The sequence below is a fragment of the Cibotium barometz genome, chromosome 21, assembly GCF_041138505.1.
Source record: "Cibotium barometz isolate CiBa-2024 chromosome 21, ASM4113850v1, whole genome shotgun sequence".
NCBI classification, from domain to species: Eukaryota; Viridiplantae; Streptophyta; class Polypodiopsida; order Cyatheales; family Cibotiaceae; genus Cibotium; species Cibotium barometz.
Window position 1 is genome coordinate 32,820,199 of NC_141066.1, and position 20,957 is coordinate 32,841,155.

Here is a 20,957-nt window from a genome sequence, read left to right on the forward strand (position 1 = left end):
CAACAGGACTCCCCTTCTTTGCAAAGCAATCAACCCTTACTAATCCTACCATCTCCCATCAACATGGGGTTCTTTGATGAAGGAAAAACACATACAAAATCTGAAAACTGCAGTATGCACAGAAAAAACAGCAAGCTTTTTTTTTACATACCGTTCTTTGACCTCTTCTTCTCTACCTACCGACTTGCTCGTTCACGAGGCATGCTCTGATACCACTGTCAAATCCCCACGGATCTTCCCTCGTGATCGATCTTGGTTCGAAACTCGAATCCTGCAAACAAACGAACAACAAACAAGCATGGGGGTGCAGGCCTGACTCACCTCCCAACCATGACAGCCGTGGGCAAGCCCACAGTCTTGGCTGTCCCCACCGAGCCACGAGCTGAGCTAACTAGGTTGACGTACCGACCAATCTCCTCCTCGCGACGTCCCATACCGCCACGAAGCTGCCCTCGCGGGCCTCGAGACTGCTGTCGGCCTCGGCTGCATAAAGCAGGTGCACGTCTGCACTAGATCCAGGCTCCAAGACCATAGAGCTCTCACAAACTCGCGAGACTCTCTATGTTCCAATAACTAACCTTGGCCACCCTTTTATAGGCTCTTGGCCGGTCATCGGGCGTCCACACTTGGCCGCCCGTCCGTCCATACTTGGGTGCCCGCCCGTTAGTATATCCCTAACTCAGCTCGTCAATCAGCCTGCCTAGTTCCAAGCTTCCCCAAGCCTCGAAACTAGTCTTGCATGCGTATAGCACACGGTAGATACCCACTGTGCACATGACAGTGTGATGCTATCGAGGAGGCTACTACTACTTCAGTTACCACTATTGTGGATGTTCCTCTTCCTCTTACTCTGTGTGAGGATTCTCGATTGTAGTCAGTACTTCTAGGGATTGAAGGATTGGGATTTGGATTTGGTTGGGCTTATGGAGTCCCGACATCAGTTTTTAGAGGGGGCAGTTGAGTTCTTACATCTGGCGATGCCAACCTTCGAGGAGGATGCTATTGTCCAGCATTTGGCTACTCTTGGTACAGAGTTGGAGCAAATGGACTCTATTTCTTTTTAGGGTATTATCTTCTTGGAGCTACAGGCTTCTAGGGATTCCTGTGACACTGTGTTTACATTTGGGTTTGGCACCGATATTTGGAGCAGCACGACGCAACCTTCATGGTTGTTTTCTTCTAGAAGAGCAGTGTACCTTGCAGCTTGTTCTGTTGCTATTGTAGCTAAGTTGCTGTGGAGATTGCTCATTTGCTCTTGTTCTCCAGTTATCAGATTTGCATGAGCCCTTCACGGTTTTCTACGATGCTAGTGGAGGCCACCTTGGAGCAATGTTGCAGCAACATGGGCACCCGGTTGCATATGAGAGCCAAAAGTTGTGTGGTGCTTGCTTGCAGTGGTTCACGCCCTTCGGAAGTGGCGCCACTATTTGATTGGTTTGGACTTCCGGATCCGTACGGATCACCAGTCTCTAGAATATTTGTTGACACAAACATACCAAGACTTGTCCCCCGCCAATTACGGTAGTGGCATTTTCTCTCACTTTACCTTTCAGATTGATTTCTTTGCCTAGTAAGGAGAATGTGGTAGCTGACGTGTTGAGTCAAAGGCCACATCAAGTGCACACTATGGAGAGTTGCCATAGTGATTATTTCATGCCAATGAAGGCGATGTATGCTAAGGACCTGAATTTCAAGGAACCTTGGAGCAAATGCGTACATAGCATTGCTTCATAATACACCATTCGGGATGGGTAGTTGTATTACAAGAATCGACGTTGTGTCATCAAGGGCAGTGAGGGCTACCCCACCCAACAAGCAGTCTAGTTTGATGAGGATCAATTCACAAACGAGTCTCACCCGTTGTTAAGAGCTTATCAAGAGACTATGCAATTGAGGACAGCTGAGATAAAAGTAGAGGAGAATGTGGCACGCCTACGAGTATGCAAGGCACAGCTAAATATCAAATAGAAACCGACAAGCAGAGTCACACAATGCAAAGATGACGTGGTAGTCGGGGTCAAGAGGCTAACAGCCATAATGCTGGCCAACTAGTGTGGGTTAGCAGAATTGTCATACTCGTTTGCTTTCCTCAGCGTTGTACTTCACAGAGCGTTCCTCTATAGGCAAAGTACTAGCCAAGAGTGAACAATAGGTCATAGGGTTGTAATTGACATCTTCATTCTCAGCCACATCTTGTACTTGAATTTCAATCGTATTACTTCTTTCTTGTACGTAATACAAAGTATAGTTTAGGACTCTTGTGTGTAATGTATGTGTGATTCCGTTGCACTCTTCTTTCTATCTCTGGAAAACCCTAGCACATAGTCACAAGTGTTCTACACCTAGAACCCTATAGAAAAGCAGAAAAATTTCAGGGCAAGCTCTTCCAAACAACAGAACTTCCAGTTGGGTGACAAGAAATCAGTCCGTCTCCAGTCCCCTCCTGATTTGCACATAAGAGCACAGGACGGTATTTTAAGTTCAACTTTTATCCATTTCCTTCTACTTTCACTCTTATATCAGTAAAGCAGAAATACTCCACCAGATGGCAGACGCGGAACGGGAAGGGGAAGGGGAAGAGGAAGGCAGGACGGGGCACTAATGGAGCACACTAACCCTCAATATGAGCAATGAAGGGAACATTTCAAGGCGCAAAAGTTTTCCTGGAGTTTAAAGCAATGAATGAACAAAAGAAGGGGTCAGCAGGCATTGAGAGACCACAGCAGCAGAGGTCCAGCAAATCTTAACACTTGCATTGTAGAATCATGACAGTCAAGATGCAAAACTGGTAGGACCAAAGTTAACTTTGCCAAAGGTGGCTGAAGTAAAGTGGAGAAACAAGCTCCATGACATCAAGGAGAAGCAGACAACACAATTGGAGGAAGTAATGGAAAAGGTGGAAGACAAAGAGGAACAATTTTGGGGAAACAAGACACTGGAATCATAGGGTGAGGAGCTCAAAGATTTGTTGTTCCAAAAATTAAAAAAATTAAAAATGTTTCATTTTACTGGGGATTCAACAACTGCAAAGTGTCTCCAAAATGCAGCATCTGCCTGAAGATCAAGTTAGCATGTAGTACAGTTGAAGAAGAAACTACAAGACATTAGGCAATGTCCACTTGTTAAAACTATTAATCAAAGTGTACACATTGGATCTGACCTTTTGAACTGGATTAGAATCCATCTAAAACAGAAAAAGTAGTTTAAACAGTCGGCCTGTTTAAGATAGATGTGTAATGGATGATCCAGTAGCTGCACCAGCTGCATGTACATAAACATTAATCAGAACATAGCAATGCATGTAGTTCATTATATTGAAAGGAAACCAAGAATCACATGCAAACATTAAATTAGAAGAGCAGATGTGGAGCAAGTGGAAGCAAAAGACACTAAACAAGTGGTTAATACACAGTAATTATGCCTTGGATTCCATTTTTATCGAGGAGTATCATGCTCTTCTCCCAGCAATTGATCACTCTTTGAGTCAAGTTCTCTTAAATCCCCCCCCCCCCGGCGGTTATTTCCGTTGTGAGGGTAATGGGGCTTCCAACCTCACATGTCCTTATTGTCTCTCTCTCTGGAGAACCACCCTCGTCACATTCAATTCCTTACTCGAATGGCACCCTGAGTACATCCTTTTGTAGTAGCAACAACTCGGGACCTCCCCCTTACCAGTTACAAACCCACACCGCTAGGCTACACACCCATTGGCAAGTATGGCATCCAGTGGGCACTGATTTTTACTTCCAACAAAGAGAGATAAAGACGGGGTTCAAACCTTTAAAAAACGTTTCAAATCGTACAAACACATTATGCAACCATGCTCAGACTCAGACTCCCGTCAGAGTAGCCCTTGCTCGTCTGCCCCTGGTCTCTTTCTCAACTCCCCTTCCTCCGCCACTTCCTCCCCTGCCCCAGCCCATCCCCAAGGCAAGGCACACAACACACACCCCTCCGCCCCCCCCCCCTTCTTCCCCACACCGCTCATGATCCCTCCTGGCCTCAGTACAGGTACCGCTCCTAGCAACAATACTCAAACAGAACGGATATAGTCATTGAACATTCACTCTTGTCCGATCAAGTCACTCTCTCAAAAGTTAGCTAGTGCTCCACTTCACCTCATGGGACATTCGGTGGATTAAGGCTTTATCAGATGCCTTCCACTTGACCATAGTCTGTTAAACATTAGTGGATGTGGAGGCCCCTCTTCCCATCCACATCATTTTTTCACCATTCCTGTCCTACCCTCGCTGATGTTGGGGACGTGATCTTCTCCTTTCCCTTGAGTATTGCCCCAGACCAGGAGTTGGATAGCACAGCAATGAATAGCACCCTCAATGATCAGGTTACAGGTTTTTCACACCTTTTAAGCGATCTCCAGATCACAGATGCTATCAGCCAAGCATAACCAATTGTTCTAATGGAGATTGAGGCCTTCTGAAGAGGCGGCGCGAGAGGTCCATCTTTCGTTTTTCTTCTACCTCAGCTTCACGGCTGAGAGAGGGAGCTTAAGATACATCAGGACCAGCAAGGCCAGAGCCCATGCCAATGCCGGGTGGACTTATTTAGCAACATGCATGCACACTCACCTTGGGCTCCTATGACCTTGAATGGATTGCCACTACTCCCCAAACCCGCCCACAAATCCTCGCTTGCTGAGGAGAGGCCCAGCAGGGTCCGCAGCCTCATCACCTAGCCATGCCAACTGTCTCTTGGAACATCCGCAGCCTAGGCGGTGCTTGCAACACCGGCCATAAGCTGGTAGTTTGAGACGAGCAGCAACAAAGCCCTAATTGTAACATGCAACCGGTATGTTCGTGTAACGCACAACAGGGCCTTCTTTATACCTTTATGTTAGTGAGCATGAAGCAATTCATTTTAATCTTTATTCACGTGAGATAGAGCTGTACCTGATTTATGCAAGGGACTGAGGGTTTGCTTATGTACGCCTCCCTAGATGTTGGTCGGTTTCTCTTACTGCTGTCGGCCCGTTTATTATGCTCACAACTGCTGAAAATAAGCTTTAAATGCTGCCTTCCGTATCATCGCTTCACACGTGAGGCTGGGCCATCCTTTCTATTGGCCGACAAGTGTGTATGCTGGGCGACACGTGTCTAATGCCCAAGTGGAGCGGCTGACTGGGTACAAGCCATTTGTTTGAACCTTTTTTGGTGGCCCATATGCAAGGCTCCCATGGCTGGCCTTAGAACCGGCCTAGAAACTTGAATACCCTTGCTAACCAATGCTTCTACATGCTTGTTACAGGCTACAGCTCCTATGCTAGGATAACCTACATGAACTGATTGTTCCCCAAGTAGGTTAAGTGACAGACTCTGACACCTAAGGCTTGGAAAGACCTACCGCAAATGGGGTACAAAGTCGAATGAACAAGCAAGCAATATCTTCTGTTGTGGCCGTTTGCTTGCACGGAATGAGCATCCAAACTTACCGAGCCAATCAACAATGGTCAAACACTGTGTATTCCTGGTTCCCATAGCTTCTAAAAGAGGGCCTATGAAGTCCATACTAGTACCCTGAAAAGGTCCCTCTAGCACATGCAAAGACTAAAGCAACCGCAAATCTGACATATGCCTGGAGATAATGGTAGATGTCTCTTCTCATCTTTGGCCAATAGAATAATTGCTCCAACTTCTCCCCTGTAATGTTCCTACCGTGATGTCCCCAACAAGAGAATCATGGGTGTCATGAAGAGTGCCTGTCTTTTCTCCCTTAGTACACAACCTAGTTTTGTAGAACAACCAGCTATCTTGAATCGAAAAGTGGCCAAGATTTCAATTGAAGACCAAATTATATGAGGCCCCGAATTCCATAAAATCCGCATGTTGTGCCTTCATACTATCCAAATCTTTGCCTTGAATTTCTGACATAGTGGACCCCTTCAATGTCTAGAATGTGGATTTCCAACTAAGAGCCAGTGACATTCAATCATGCCTCCAAACTATTGGAAGATTGGACTCCACCTACTTCTCTATCACTCCATTGGACACTAGGCATGGTCTACAACCATTGAAGTGCCTCGTGATCAATCTTCACTATGAATTCCCTCCCATGTAGAAAAGGTTTCCAATGGTTGAGAGCTGTGATCACCCCTAATAGCTCCTTGTCATACACCAAATAATTCTTCTCGGCAACATTCAACTTGCGGCTGTAATTAGCCACTATCTTGCTATAAAGCATCGCCAATGGCAAGGTTGCTAGCATCAGAAATTACCTCAAATGGGTCATCCCATGATACCAGCTTAAGAATTAGTGCTTTTGAGGCCACTTTCTTCAATGCATGAAAGGCCTTAAGAGCCTTGTCCGTATGTAACCAGCCTCCTGCTTTATTCTTCAAATTGATCATTGTCTTGCTTAAAACTGTTCCGTATGTGAGTTGGTAATCACCAAATAGCTCATGGAGCATGAATTGTGATTTGTATATCTTTTGAGTAGCTAATTAAGCTAGAATGCTCATTTCTTTTTACGGGTGGCCATTGGCCAAAACGCCCAAAGTTTTCAGTCGGGTGATCATAGACCAAATGCCCACATGACTCGATTTAGCACTCGGGTGTTCAAATTGACCAAAACGCCCAGATGGGGATGAGTGGCTTCGAAGGTGAAACGAGATGCTCAAATCCATGGACAGGTGAATCTTTACAACAAAGCCTTCTTGGACCTAAAGCATGCAACTCCTAGAATCTAGAAGAGTTGCTGTTTTGGGCAAACTATGATGGAAAGTCCGTTCGCATCAAAACCTCCAGATTTTCACAAGGATCAAGAGTTACTAAAGCACCTTTGTCAAATTCTTTACAAGTTGGGATATTTTTAGCAGGTTATGAAAGAATCACCTCTTAAATTAAAGAATGTGGCATCTAGATGAGACAAGTGTCCCTACACTTGTCGTTTCACCTTACACTCTTTTCACCTTACACTCATCAATTTAGCTAACACCTGTCAATTAAAGTAGCCACTGAAGCTTACTCTTTCCATTCTAGAGCATTGTAGCCTCAAACCTATAAATTGGACAAGGCACTTCTCACCCTCTCTAACTCTCTCTAACTCTCTATAACTCTCTCTCTCTCTATCTCACTCTCTCTCTCTATATATCTCCATCTCAATGAGGTCTCATTTCTCTTTTCTCTGAATCCTACTTTCTTCCATTATATGTGATTGTTGATTAAGTGGGTTTGTTACAAGTGGTTCATCAATTTTATCACTTTCACGCGTCCTTGTGTTACATGGTATCAGAGCTAAGTCTTCTCTTGTGAGAACTTTTAAAATTTTAGGTCAGCCCACAGAATACATTCACCATGTCAGGAGAAGGAGAGAAGAGTATTTATCAACAATCTAAGGTTCTCACGTTCTTTGATAGTGTCTTTTTTAGACAATGAGAAGATTCAAAGGTACAAAGAGCTCGAAGCATATCCAAGGATTAAAGCTTTGATGGAGAAAAGAGCTAAAGCTAGAGTTGAAGCTAAAGTCTTTGAAGACTTTCTTACTAAGAAGGCTGTTGTGGTTGATGGTGTTGTAGCAACGAAAGCCTACCTCAACGTGAAAGGAGTCTCTACTTCAGAAAAGTCAAAGACCATGAAATTTACTTTACCCACCATCATCAAGTGTTTGACCAAAAGAAGTCAGAACAACAAGAGCAAAAGCCAAAGAATGGTGGTAAACCACCTCTGCCATCTAGAAGAAAGCTGGCGTATCAAAAGCTGGAAGAGTAAACCAAGGAAGGAAAATTCTTCAACTCTGGAGAAAAAGGACATATGGCTTGGCTATGTCCCAGCAAGTCAAAGAAGAAGAATCAGCCTAAGGAGAGGTTTAGCACTCCAAAAACGTAAGCAAGTGTTGCCTTTAAAGGGATGTAATCTCAAATCACCCCAATCCTCCGGAAACTTAGGATTGAGATAGGGGAATATGTAGGTCATGAGAATTTTGTTATCGAAAATCTAAGCCATTGTGATGTTGTACTTGGTATGCCTTGGCATAGGAGAGTTGATCTAGCAATTGATTGGGACCAAAGCAAGTTTAGGTTCCCTTTCAAAGGCAAGAATGTATCTTTTGATGTGGGAGTTGAAGGAAACTCTATTCCCATGATATCCCATGTACAGGTTTCCAAAGCAATGAAATCGTCCTTTTCCTCGTACTTGCTTTTTGTAAAAGACTCTTAAAAATAAAGAGTCTTAGCCTAAAGAGTCCCTCTCTAGTTTGAATACAGAAAGGATTGATTTCTTAAAGAGATATGAAGATTGTTTTGTAGATTCTTTACCAAATGAACTACCACCAAAGGGGCCAAAAGATCATCAGATCGACCTCATTCCTAGTTTTTTCTGTCCCCAAACCGGCCACCTCACCACCCAACAGGAGGAGATTACGAAGCAAGTAAATGAGTTATTGGAAAAAAAATTAAATAGCCCTAGTTCTTCACCCTTTTGCTCTCCAGTATTGTTAGTCCAGAAGAAGGATTGATCTCGGTGCATGTGCTTGGATTATAGAGCCCTCAACAAGATTACTATAAAGAACAGGTTTCCCATACCTAGGATTGATGATATCCTAGACAGGTTGGATGGATGCAAAGTGTTCAGCAGTATTGCTATCATCAAATGCCATCAAGGATGCATTTCTGTTAATACAAGACAGGTTATGTGTGACAAAGGAGGCAGAGAGAGGAGAAGATAGGTGTATTTGTCCTTTAACATCCTTCTGTGGATAAGAAGAGTCTTATGTAGTTCCAAGTATTCAGGCAGTTGTGTCATGAATGGCCAACCTTGAGAACTAATAGAACTCTAACCTTGAGACATGTCCTACGAAATCTCCGTTCAACGTTGAGATTCCTATAACTAGCTGACATGTGATAGCTTTTATGGGAATCCACTTACTAGTTCACACCCAATTTGGGGGCGTGAAAAATAGTTATATGTCAAGCTAGTTTGGCTAAGACAACCAGTTTTTTTGAGATGGGCTACTTAGCATTTGCGTTTTGATGAGCTTATAGAATCTAGAGGGATTTGTATCCTCCGATTGGATTGCTCTAAAATGCTGGGTGGGTGACTCGAGGAGTCAAGTCTTTTTAGGCCAAGGTTTATTGTAACAGGCCTTCGTAAGGACTGTGGCATGGGTACTTAGCTTATCTTCAAGAAAACAACAAATTCACGCATAAAACCTCGAGAAAATTTGAAGTGAGAGAGCAGAGAGGGAAAGACCACACTAGGGGTCAAAATAGCCTTGGGCCAAGTTATTAGATAAAACCCCTTGGAGGAGTCTCGAGTACAAGTTCTTAGAGCTAGAGAGCTCTCGTCTTTTTACATGTCTCAACAATGAGAGAATAGCTGAATTTATAGTTCTTGCCTAAAAGCACTTAAGAAAAGCGCTTTAAAACTCACTTATAACCCAAAAAGCATCTTTTTAATAATAAAAGCTCTTCTCTTTTTAGTATTTAAAAAGCTTTTAATCTTTTGCGGAAAGATGATTGGCACTTATGCCTTAGCCATACCAAAAGCGGTGTTGGGATTTTTTCCTATCATAACATGCTCAGAGATTGATTGCTTTAAGCATCTTTTCCGGAGAAAACTCTTTAACATAGAACAAGAACCTTTTGGTAACTAGGGTTAGTTCTGGTGTAAGAGTGTTTCTCGCCAAAAGAGTTGGTAAGTGACAAAAACTACTGAGAGGTTGGTGTTTTTGTACACATGTTGAGAGACAACATGAGTTGTTTTTCCATATATTGAGTTATGCTAGGGACTTCTCGTGTGTATGGATGCATGTGCCACTTGTGTGGAGGTAAGACATAGAGTGGTATGGTGCATAGACCTGTGCATAAGATGCAAGCAAGTATGGGATTCCAAAGCGAGCTATCGAGGCTTGGCTAACTCACGGCAATCTGGCGGGGGTGGTTCTGAAAGGGAATCTCTAGGTTGGTACAAGGCCCAGCGTTCTTTATTCAAGACCAATGCCTCTTCTTCCAAGGACCTTCGTTTTTCGGTATCACGCTCTTCTTTCAAGCTTTGTGCTGGTATGCCAGTAGCCACAATCTTTAGTGGTTATTGATCTTGGATCCAACTATGTTTTATCTAGCTCTGATTTAATGCAAGTTAACTAACCTTGCTATAGTTTCCAAGTATGTAGTCCTTACACTGGGTGCACAGGTAAACTACTACTTGGCATGTTTCTAGAAGCTTCTGCTCATGCTCCCTAGGACCGTCCAACGGTTGGAGCAAGTTGAGCATTTCATGGATGGTTTGAAACCATCCTTGTATGCACATGTTCATGCACATCTGCCCCGTGATCTTTCGAACGCAGTTTATCTAGCTATGACCCTTGAGACGCAGGAGGGTTCCCAAGCTTGGACTTAGCAGAATTGAGGTCGAGGCTTCTTCAAAACCAGAGGATAAGCATGAAGGAGATGCATGTGTGCACGTCTCAACTTTTTTCATTTATCGGGTTGATCGCACCCCCATGGTGCTTCCTTGCATCATGCCATAAGGCCGGATAGAGGAAGTTTCCGGCCAGGTCTCTTAGGGAGAGAGTCTTCATAGTTGTCGTTTACACTAGGTGGAGAAATTTTGGCCTCTATGGTAGGTGCTTCAATTTTGAGGCTTGTACAAGAGGACTTTTCTCACCTGCCTTTGCATTGGGTGGAGTATCTTCAAGGTCTAATGTCATGGAAGTACCAAAGGAGAACATGTCACCGGATTCATCTTCACATTGGGAGGATATACTAGTGGTTGTCTTCACACTGCACAGATCTTTTGGAGCCTGTACTAACGATAGCTTGAGTCTTTGCTTCGGTGTATCAATGGATGTATCACTTGGAGTATGTTCCATAGGATGGTGGTCAAGACATAAAGGTGCCAAGCACTGCCAACGTAGAAGCCATCTCATGGGTCCAATTGGTGGCAACTTCTTCGTCCATCTTCCAGATTGAACTTAGAAGAATTCAAAAGCTTCAATAGCTCAGTTAGTTCCTCACGAGGAAGAACTCAGCAAAACAGTAGTCCCCCAACGTCAAGCCGATGAAGGCAAGCGGGAATTGTCCGAAAAATCTAGTGGAGAGGGACTCCGCAAAGGAGAGCATCGATGACGTGAATGGCATCTCTCTTGCCGACTGTGTGCAAGTGTAGAATGATGACTACTCGACCGGAAGTGAAGCTCGTCCCCTACATCCTTACTTGCCCCCGGAGGAGTGTAAAACCCTCTTCCATAAAGTTTCGCCAATTCATCCTTGAAATCATCACGCCCTTGCTGAAAAGCGCAAGCCTCAATAGACTCCAATCCAAAAACTAGGCGCTCGGGACCAGACAGTAAAATATGGCCTCCATGCTTGCTTTGAGACCCTGAAGTAAATTTGGATGTTGTGCAAGATCCATAACAAGTCGCCCAAAACTAGAGATAAAGAACTATGACGAGGGTTGCATCCCTTTGCACCGAGGAAGGGTTTATCATGACCACCTATACACCAAAAAGAACCCAAATATTGACTTTTCCCAAACCTAGACTTGTGCACTCCTGGAACCTAGAAGCTCCCTATCCACGCACTCAACGTACACGGGTGCCAAAAAAGAAAAAAATTTACACGTTCACTAGGCTCTGATAACCAGCTATAGAAGACTCATGCTTCTGTGCTAGGATTTTCAGAGACAGAAAGAAGCGTGTGGCAAAATCACACATAACACACATGAGTCCTAAACTTACTAATATGTATTATGCACAAGAAAGAACTGTTATAACTGTACTTCAAGAACAAAAGACAACTGTACTTCAAGTATATAAGATGACTGAGGATGAAGACATCAATTCTCAGCCCACCCACTGCCTAAGATCTCCTTGACCAGCCTGTCCTGCAGAGAGATGCTTTATAGGCTTTGATCGCTGAGGAATGCAAATGGAAAATCCCACGAACGTATATATATGCATCATTTATACTGGTCAGAAAGGGGGATTTTTCTGGGTTTTTTGGTTTTATTTGGGATTGTGTGTCTTTGCTGCTGGCCGACAGCCATTAGGCTGGCCGACCAGCAGTCCCACACAGTATATATAGCTTTGCCTCATCATTCACCACAGTGCACCACTTCATTGCACATATCTGGTACCATCTGCTGCTGCTGCTGCTGCTGCTGGGCTCTACATCACATTGCTTCATCATCATCGCCTGACAGGACAGCACCTCAGCGTTTTATCATCCAGCCACATCTCGGGATAGCAGCCCACTCTCTGCTACAGGCCACACCGTGGGACAGCAGCCCTCTGCTACATTCAGCCCTTACATCAGCGTTTACATCAGCATACCATCAGCGCTTACATCAGCATATCATCAGCATTTTACCACAGCTCATGGGACAACAGCCCTCTCTGCTACATAGAGCACTTCAGCGTTTTTCCTCAGATCTCACCATCAGGACAGCAGCCCACTCTCTGCTACATCTCACCATCGGGACAGCAGCCCACTCTCTGCTACATCACACCATCGGGACAGCAGCCCACTCTCTGCTACATCACACCAACGGGACAGCAGCCCACTCTCTGCTTATCTTCACCATCATGCACCCTTCAGGTACATAGCACCCTTGTCACCAGAGCTTGCACCACTCGGGACGGCAGCCCCCTCTGCTCCTCACCACCCTTCGGGTACGCAGCACCCTTGTCACCAGAGCTTGCACCACTCGGGACGGCAGCCCCCTCTGCTCCTCACCACCCTTCAGGTACGCAGCACCCTTGTCACCAAAGCCTGCACCCTTCCGGTACGCAGCACCCTTGTCATCAAAGCCTGCACCCTTCAAGTCTTGCAGAATCCTTGTCACCAGAGCTTGCACCACTACACCACTCGAGACGGCAGCCCTCTCTGCTGTTCATCTACCACCTCAGGTACCGTGACACCCTTGTCACCAGGGCCTGCATCACCTCATCTTCCGCTGCCACTACCACCTCGGAGTGCCTCTGCATCCACCGACGCGAGCCTTCGACACCGACCACCTCTTGGAGTGCTTTGCCTCACATCGACGCGAGCCTTTGTCACCAACCGTGCTTCAGCTCTGACATCATCTCTACTTCTACACTCGTCTTTCTACTCAAAGTTACCTCACATCAGACGGCTCTTGTACATATCTTCACTCACCATTATATATACACTCACTCACATATTTCATGCTGTGTTGTTTTTCTCTGATCTCTCGTACATATGGTCTTTTAATCCTTTTTCCCTCACAGATTGTCTACAACTGGTTGGACCTAGCTGACAGTTGTAGCCAACTACCACATGGCACCTGCACTGCCCAATTGCTCCCGCGCCTGCTGCCTAACTCCTCTAGGCTAGCCACGTGTACCTAGGGTGAGGTCCGAGGTGTGTCACAAAAAATGCTCCATAGATCTTGGCCATCATGAGGCCTATCAAGATGATCATTAGTAGCACTCTAGTAACATTGTTAGAGTTGAAGCGGAAGTGGGGCGTGGAATGTGTGGCATATGTGGCAAAAGTGGGGCGTAGGATGTGTGGTATACCGTATATATATACCTAGATGAATCCAAGAGCATGCCCAAATTCAACTTTTAGGAACGTGCATGTTCTATACTCATGATAGTCAACCCACAAGACTATACAACGATCAACTCCATTATGCATAGTATGGACTAGATACTATGACATCCCCACTAACGTCATCAGTGCCCAATAGTGGGTGTAGAACTCTATATCAAGATATGCTCTCACACGCACTCCACACACACACACACACACACACACGAGCATGTATTCACACAAAGCCCTTCGTACTGAGTTTCTGTCAAACCTCCGGAGATGCAGGGCAGATGTGTGGTATATGACTATGGCCTGATTCGGCGCAGCATAGAGATTGCGTGCATAGAATTCCCATGTTAGAGGTGACAGACGTGGGTGATCTCTTTTCTTCAAGAATGCAACAAGCATCCGAATTGTCCACACTCAAGAAGAGTTGGTAAAACTATGTCTTGTGTTTGGCTAGAAACGCACACTTCTTCCAGCAAGTAAGGCGGCGAAAGGATCTCTGCACATGAGATCTACACACATACCCGATCTATAGGAGGTGAAGCCGTGTGCTCTTGCATTCATCATCATACCACCTGTTTTGTGGCTGTGTTCCCTGAGGGACTTAAGTGATAGAGCAACCAGCGTGGGAAAAGTGGCTTGGGCTGAATCGCGTATGATGGAAGAAAGACGTAATGTGAGGGCTGAAATGGGTGGCGCGAGGTCAAGGTTAGAAATACAACAAGTGAGAGCATGAAAGCGAGAGATGTGCGATCAGCCTCAATGGGTGGTGGTGGGATGGGAAAGTCCCTAATGTGTCGCATAAGAGCAAGAGGCACCATGAAGTAATCCTTAGTCTTTCATGTGGAAAGCAGATAAGGCTGTCCAATGTGGGCCAACAGGACATCCCATTATATAAGCAAGTTGGCTCATGTGTAGCCCCTACGTCCAGAAAACATCTGCCATATAAGGTAATATGTCCTGTGTCCTGTGATGCCCGTTGTAGCCCCATCTCTCTAGGATCCATCTCTGAAAGCATGACTGATCTGCATGGTAATCATACATATGCACCTGCATCCTGACCATTCATGTAGTCTCCTAACAAGAGGATCTCTCCCCAGTTTGGAGATCTTTGTAATGTCTACAGACAGAGGGACATATCGAGACTATCCATCCTGCAATAAGTCCTGTGCAAAGGCAGATGTCTTGGGCAAGAAATAACACACTGCAATATGCTAAATCTGAAAGCTAGGCCTGGCGAAGCACACCCACATAAACCAGGCCTCCTCATCCCGTCTGACCACTGTGAGCTGTGAGTAGCTCTATGGAAGCGAGGCCTACCCCCACCCCCCCCCCCACCCCCCCACCCCCCCACCCCCCCTAGGGGCGGGGGGGGGGCAAGGTGACGGCACGGCTCCCCCTGCAGAAAAAAAAAAAAGATGCAAGTCTGGGCCCTATAAGCACACTCCCATACATATCCTGACACTTCAGATAGCGAGTTTGTGTAGAAGACAGTTTCTCTCGTGGTGTAGGTCTAGGCAAAGCCGCCTTGGTCGGATAAAGTCCCATTACAATTCCATGTGTCCATTTGAGGCACATCTACGGTCTCATAAAACCCGCCCCATCATGTGGAGCACCTCTCCGTAATGATGACCTGACTGTCTCAGTAAACGGCCCATTTGCCATCTTGCATGCTTCCATGAGCTGTATACTCCATGTGGATGGATGGAGAGAGAGAAAGTTAAACGTCTTCAAAAGACCATAAAGGTCTATGAGACAAAAAGTTACAAAGTTGTGTTACAAAATCTGGTAACATATGAAATGAAATTGATAAAAAAAACTCGTCTACCTCAAGCCCAAGGCCCAAGGGCCCTGGGTGGTACATATATCAAAACTATTGTAAATATATAAATACAGCTTACTCCACTTAATTTTATAAAAATTGCCTTATATTTTCATTTAGCCTGTCAAGGAGTCCAGCAGGTGAAGGAAATACAAAAAGACTAACCTTGGAGAGTGCAAGCAATTGTGAATGCATTCCATTTTGATCACGATGGAAATTTGGGGCCAAATGCTCCATCAAGGAAGCAAAGCACCAAAATGACTCTGATTCATCCTCCATAACATACAGAATTGGAGAGAGAAAATCACTCATGCCCTGTTAGGGGAGCACCAGTCAAAAAGTTTTTGCAAATAAAACTCTTAAACAAGTAAAATAAGGATTCGGAAATCAAAACTTTACCTGACAGTAACCCAAGTCAAAGTTAAAGAATGAGTGCGTCATAAGTATATCTCTAAGGATTCGGAAATCAAAACTTTACCTGACAGTAACCCAAGTCAAAGTTATAGAATGAGTACGTCATAAGTATATCTCTAAGGATGGTCACATTTGGATTGTCGTCGCCCGCATAAAACGGGAGGCCACGGTCTGTGCGTACCTGTACAGAATAAAACCTCTTACTAAAAATCATAACCAATCATTATTTCCTTCTGTTGTAAATGATATGAATTTAGAAGCACTCATATAAAGAAAAAAGCCTACCACATCCTTCTCAATTCGACTTTTACGCTCTCGAAACTTTGTAAAACGCCTTGCTTGCTCATCTGATACTGTCTATTCCAACCAAGCATACAAGAATAAGTGCCACTGTACAAAAAATGCAGCATGGCACTTTAAGCCCAGTGTAATCTATAATTAAAAGCTTCAAACCTGCCATTGAGCCTTTAGAATCGTGTACTCTCTATGTTTCCTGGCCATTAGCTCTTCCCGTTCTTTATAGGTCGAATCATAAGGAAAATGTCCAAGTAAAAACTTCCAAGCCTGTCACAATGGACACCAACCACCCTGTAAAATCAAGGACCTGCAACACTCGACACTACTGCAAAGGGAAGTTATAAGGACATGGAACCTTGCATCGCAGACCACGCTCAATTCCACCATAGAAAATTCGTTTCCGTAGCGCTTGTGATTTCAATATGCGTCCCTCGTGATCAAAATAAGTAGCCCACTGCAAATCAAGTCAAATGCATCAGAAAAGTTTTAAAAGAATGCTGCTACAGATACCAATAAATAATTGCCACACCTCTTCATTGCTCAATGGGGAAAGACGAACACCCGTACATGTAGTATCAATCTGCTGTAAATTTCAAATGAAAAATGAACTCAGCACCTAAACAAAAAGTATCCAAGACCCTTTTAACAGTACTAAGGTTAAGCTTTTCCTAATAAGAAGTCTCAGAAATAAAAAAGTAACATGCACATACATCTGAGATGCCTGTTGAGTTTAGAGCAGCTCGCTCATGAAGATTATCAGTCTGCTCCGCTGGTAAAGAAATGGCTTCTTCTTTAAAAAACCTCTTTCTGTCTTCTTGCTTTTTAACTCCATACAAACCATCCAGTTCTTCCAAGCTATCACCACTCCCTAGAAGCCGACTTTCACCGAACAGTTGTGCAGTTGTGTCACGTGCAAACTTTGTGACCAACGAAAACTTTTCAAGGACTTGGATTGAAATATCACGGGCTGGATCACGGCCTCTCCTTTGCTGGTGTCGATCTGAGATGTCTGCATTATTCAGGCCGTCTTCATTACACTGATCAAAAGTGCTTGTTTGCTTACTGGATGGTTTCAACTGCACAGGTTCGGTTAACTTTTGATGGTCACTCAGAGGTGCTCCTGAAAAGTGCTGCTGCTTGCTTGACAGAACAGCTGTAGAGATGACATCTCTTAATTCCAAGGACGTAAGACTCCTCTGCAGACATAAAAGTGGGTGTTGAAATAACAAGGTAACAAGCTGTAAGCACTTGTAATTGATTAACAAAACCAAGAACCAGATAGGCAATTGAGAGTTACTGGCATATCACACCATGTTGACTTTGCTAACTACGTGCATTGCACTAGGTTATAGCAAGCTGCCAGAGCAAGGAGGTTTTTTTTTCCTTTTTTTTTGGGGGGGGGGGGGGGAGGCTGACCCCGTTATATTCTGTCATAGCTATCAAGGTTAGAGCTTAGCCAGTTTAAGCTTATGCAAGAATTAACTACCAGTTGATCCTCATAAAAATGTAGTAAAGATCTTTATAAGCATTAAAATATTTGACAGCTGCAAAAGGATAAATAACAATTCAGAAAAAGTTACCTGCAGTGGATCCTGGCTGATATCATTTACCAAAAACAAATTAGCATCATCCACGGACCTGCCATAACAATTTGAACAAGGACGATAGAACTATGAAATTGTGCTCAATAAGTAAGACTACAATCATCACAGGGGGAAAAAAAAAGGGCAAACAACATGAAGCCAGTTTCAAGGTAATTTTGAACTTGCCACGAAGATATGTAACATGAAATGGAGAGGGATTGAGTGATCCAGCAGTAGCTTTGCACTATTTATTGTCACAAAGGTGTTTGAACTTTGGCATGAAACGGAAAGGGATTAAGAGATTCAGTAGTAGCTTTGCACTATTTCTTTTCTGGGGGTAGAAGGGAAAGAGAAGCGGACTGTAAAGCTGCTGTGATTGTGTTAACAGAGATAGAAGTGCCATTTTTTAAAGCTAGTTAAAAGGAACAAAGTCCTTCCGCATGCCCATGCATGTATCTAGTGACACACAATGCATGCTCAGAAGGCTGGTACGCACATGTGCACACATGCTGATAGCTCAATGTAATCAAAATTCTAAACAGGATCCTTTGAATCACCTGGAGACCCTTTAATGCCATAATGCAATCTAGTCTTACCTGACAATGTGCACATGTTCCTTCAGAGTACCCAGAAACTCTTTGATGCCACCATTATGAAAGTACAATGGAGGAAACGCCAGTCCTGAAGGACATGGATATTCTTGTCATCAACTAAACTTCTGTACTTAAATTCGCTTGCCAATGAATAACAGCAAAAGAAACAAACATCTTTTCACATACCACTTGTGAGCACAATGATTATGTATTGCCATCCCAAAGGTGGAGCATGCCTACGAATGGACCTTATTTCTGCAAGAGAAATGCCTCGAATAGTGTACAAAAGTCTGTCTGTATAACATACACCCTTTGTATCAGAAGAAAAAAATAACCCGTCATTAAAGACACAAGCTGCAACCTAGCTAATACTCTAAATTTTGGGCTTAGGTTTCAAGAACTTAAAACCCCAGACTTGTTGCCCCATACCGTTCATAGCTGAATCAGGCACTCCTCCCTGGTTGCTTCTTTGAGCGTATGGTATCCATGTCTGGACAACCATGATTTTTTTTTTAAGTCAGAAATTATCCACACAAAAAAACCCTTTTTGTAAACAAGTCCACATCACAGACTCTCTACCAGCTTGTGTCATGCAAATTTCATCAACAAACTTGATCCATGTAAATAAGCTCCAGTATTGACAGCTATTACTCCAAAAACATCTTCGCATTGCAGATACAGTAACATCATAAACCAGGATTGAAAAAAACTGATCAACTAAAATTCTTGAAACTTGTAGATGCTTACTCGTTGGGTCAGAGTAAGGGATCCAACTGCTCACCAAAATAACTTGTCATTAATTCATGACTTATGCTATGCATAAGATTTTGGAAAAAGGAGGGGGGTTGGGAGAATCACCTGCAGGAGAGAGGATAACCTAGGGCAAAATGAGAGGAGCATGCAAGGTGTCAGAACCATGAAAGACACTAGCCTTTTGGGGTCAACCCTGGATGTTTGAGATTTATGGCCCTTTTTTCCCTTTTGATATAAACTGTCTTTTTCTCATGCTCGAGTCCATCATTCTTCTAGTTGTTTTAGCATAAGTACCTTGCAGATTATAGACTTGGCACGGTAAACTACTCACTAAACAGTCAAATCACTAAGGTTATGGAGACATTATTTCACATCATAATTTCAACTGTAAATCACATCAAATCAAGATCAATAAAAAGACCGATTGCTCTTGTAACATCGAGAAAAAAGAGATGCATCAAATTTTGTACCAAGGTCAAGAGGGAAGGAATGGGCAAAGGGAGTACATTCCCATCAGGAAAATGTATCGCTGCGCAGCAAACTACTCATTGCTCTGTGCAACAGCTGGGATTCCATCAGAATGACCCTCATTTTCTGGGCAGAATATTTGATAAGGATGGCTCAAGGAAGGAGATCTCAATTTGCGTGCAGCAAATTGTCCTGATTGAACATCTCTGATCTCCCCTCAAGCGACCGACGAGCATGATGAATAGGGGAACAGTCGTGGGGTTCTAGGTACCAAGGTCAAGAATAGAGGAGTGTTCATAGGGAGAACCCCACAACCATTCCCCCTATAAATTACGCACGCATTTCGAGAAGGAAGCAGTGCTGATTGTTTGCTTTCCATTGACTCAAGACCACGACAACAACCGAAAAATTTGACTCAATGGCATGTCATCAAATAAGTACTTTAATCATGCATGAGCTAACATGCCATTTCTATGGTAATATAATAAGGCAAATAAGTCTTGCTAATTAAGAGTCATCAATTCAAGAACGTATGAAAAGCTTTATACCATGAACACTGAAGGACCTTGCTTGAGAACGCGGAGTCGTCCATTTATCCGCTGTTGAGCATTCTGTGTGGGGTGCACTGCGACATTATCTTTGAGGAAAAGTACCTCCTGATCATCCATAGATTCTCCCTCGGATTTTCTTGATTTTGGACCCTGCATGTATGCCATTAACATCTTTGAGACATAACTACGCACAAGCGCGCACACACACGCGAACCTCTCTTACACAACTAATTTTCCATCGCTTCCAAATTAAAAACCTCCGCCTCTTATTTTTTATCGTGTAGGTCTGCGCGCGCGCGGGGGGGTGCGCGCCATCGTCGTCGTCGTCATCACCAACGAAATTATCATCAAAGATATGGCAGATCGACGTGTGGCGGATCGTCACCAGAAACAGATTGAAGCAGCGCAAAAGAGGGAGAACTTACCTGTATGCCGAAGGCTGGAGAGCTTGTGATGCTCTGAGAAGCGGCGTAATCAGCATCATCCACGAGATCCTGGAGCTCCAGGCCAGTGCGAGCAAGGCCGCTCATGGCCACACAAAACCTTCTCCTGCTAAACCTCCTCCTGCTGCTGCTCTTCCTCCTTGCAACGGGGGGCAAATAATAATAATATGGCTCACTATAGCAAAGGAAGACGCGGAAAAAAAAAAAATATATATATATATATATATATATATATATATATATATATATAATGTGTACTTTACTTTTTGAGAGAGGGATTGAGAGCGAGAGAATGAAAAATATATATATACATTATATATATATATATAATGTGTACTTTACTTTTTGAGAGAGGGATTGAGAGCGAGAGAATGAAAAATAAAAAATCATCAGGCGGTAGCTCAGTTTGAAGGTGTTTGGTTGATATGCTCGGTTATGGGTTCAAACTCTGCTGGCTACTCCAAATGATGCTATCTTGTAATGTTGTCCGTGAATGTGTGTTGGGTATGATGTTTGT

The 20,957-nt window shown here is 43.9% G+C and overlaps 1 protein-coding gene across 2 annotated transcripts in view; it reads right to left on the bottom strand.

Annotated features, from left to right (window-relative positions):
• The window catches only part of LOC147627096 (uncharacterized), a 32,119-nt gene extending 11,486 nt beyond the window's left edge, over positions 1-20,633 (bottom strand). The window contains exons 1-14 of one of the 2 annotated variants that reach the window (XM_086815668.1): positions 20,423-20,633; positions 19,995-20,147; positions 18,655-18,715; positions 18,412-18,519; positions 18,229-18,313; positions 17,630-17,687; positions 16,760-17,245; positions 16,579-16,632; positions 16,405-16,503; positions 16,206-16,316; positions 16,038-16,109; positions 15,817-15,933; positions 15,504-15,653; positions 3,161-3,261 (exon numbers count right to left, since the gene is read on the bottom strand). In XM_086815668.1, coding sequence (XP_086671794.1) covers positions 3,161-3,261; positions 15,504-15,653; positions 15,817-15,933; positions 16,038-16,109; positions 16,206-16,316; positions 16,405-16,503; positions 16,579-16,632; positions 16,760-17,245; positions 17,630-17,687; positions 18,229-18,313; positions 18,412-18,519; positions 18,655-18,715; positions 19,995-20,147; positions 20,423-20,527 — 1,760 coding nt within the window. In that variant the 5' untranslated portion in view covers positions 20,528-20,633. The remainder of the gene's footprint in view (positions 1-3,160; positions 3,262-15,503; positions 15,654-15,816; positions 15,934-16,037; positions 16,110-16,205; positions 16,317-16,404; positions 16,504-16,578; positions 16,633-16,759; positions 17,246-17,629; positions 17,688-18,228; positions 18,314-18,411; positions 18,520-18,654; positions 18,716-19,994; positions 20,148-20,422) is intronic. The other variant, XM_086815669.1, reaches the window with a different exon arrangement.
• Positions 20,634-20,957: the final 324 nt, after the last annotated feature.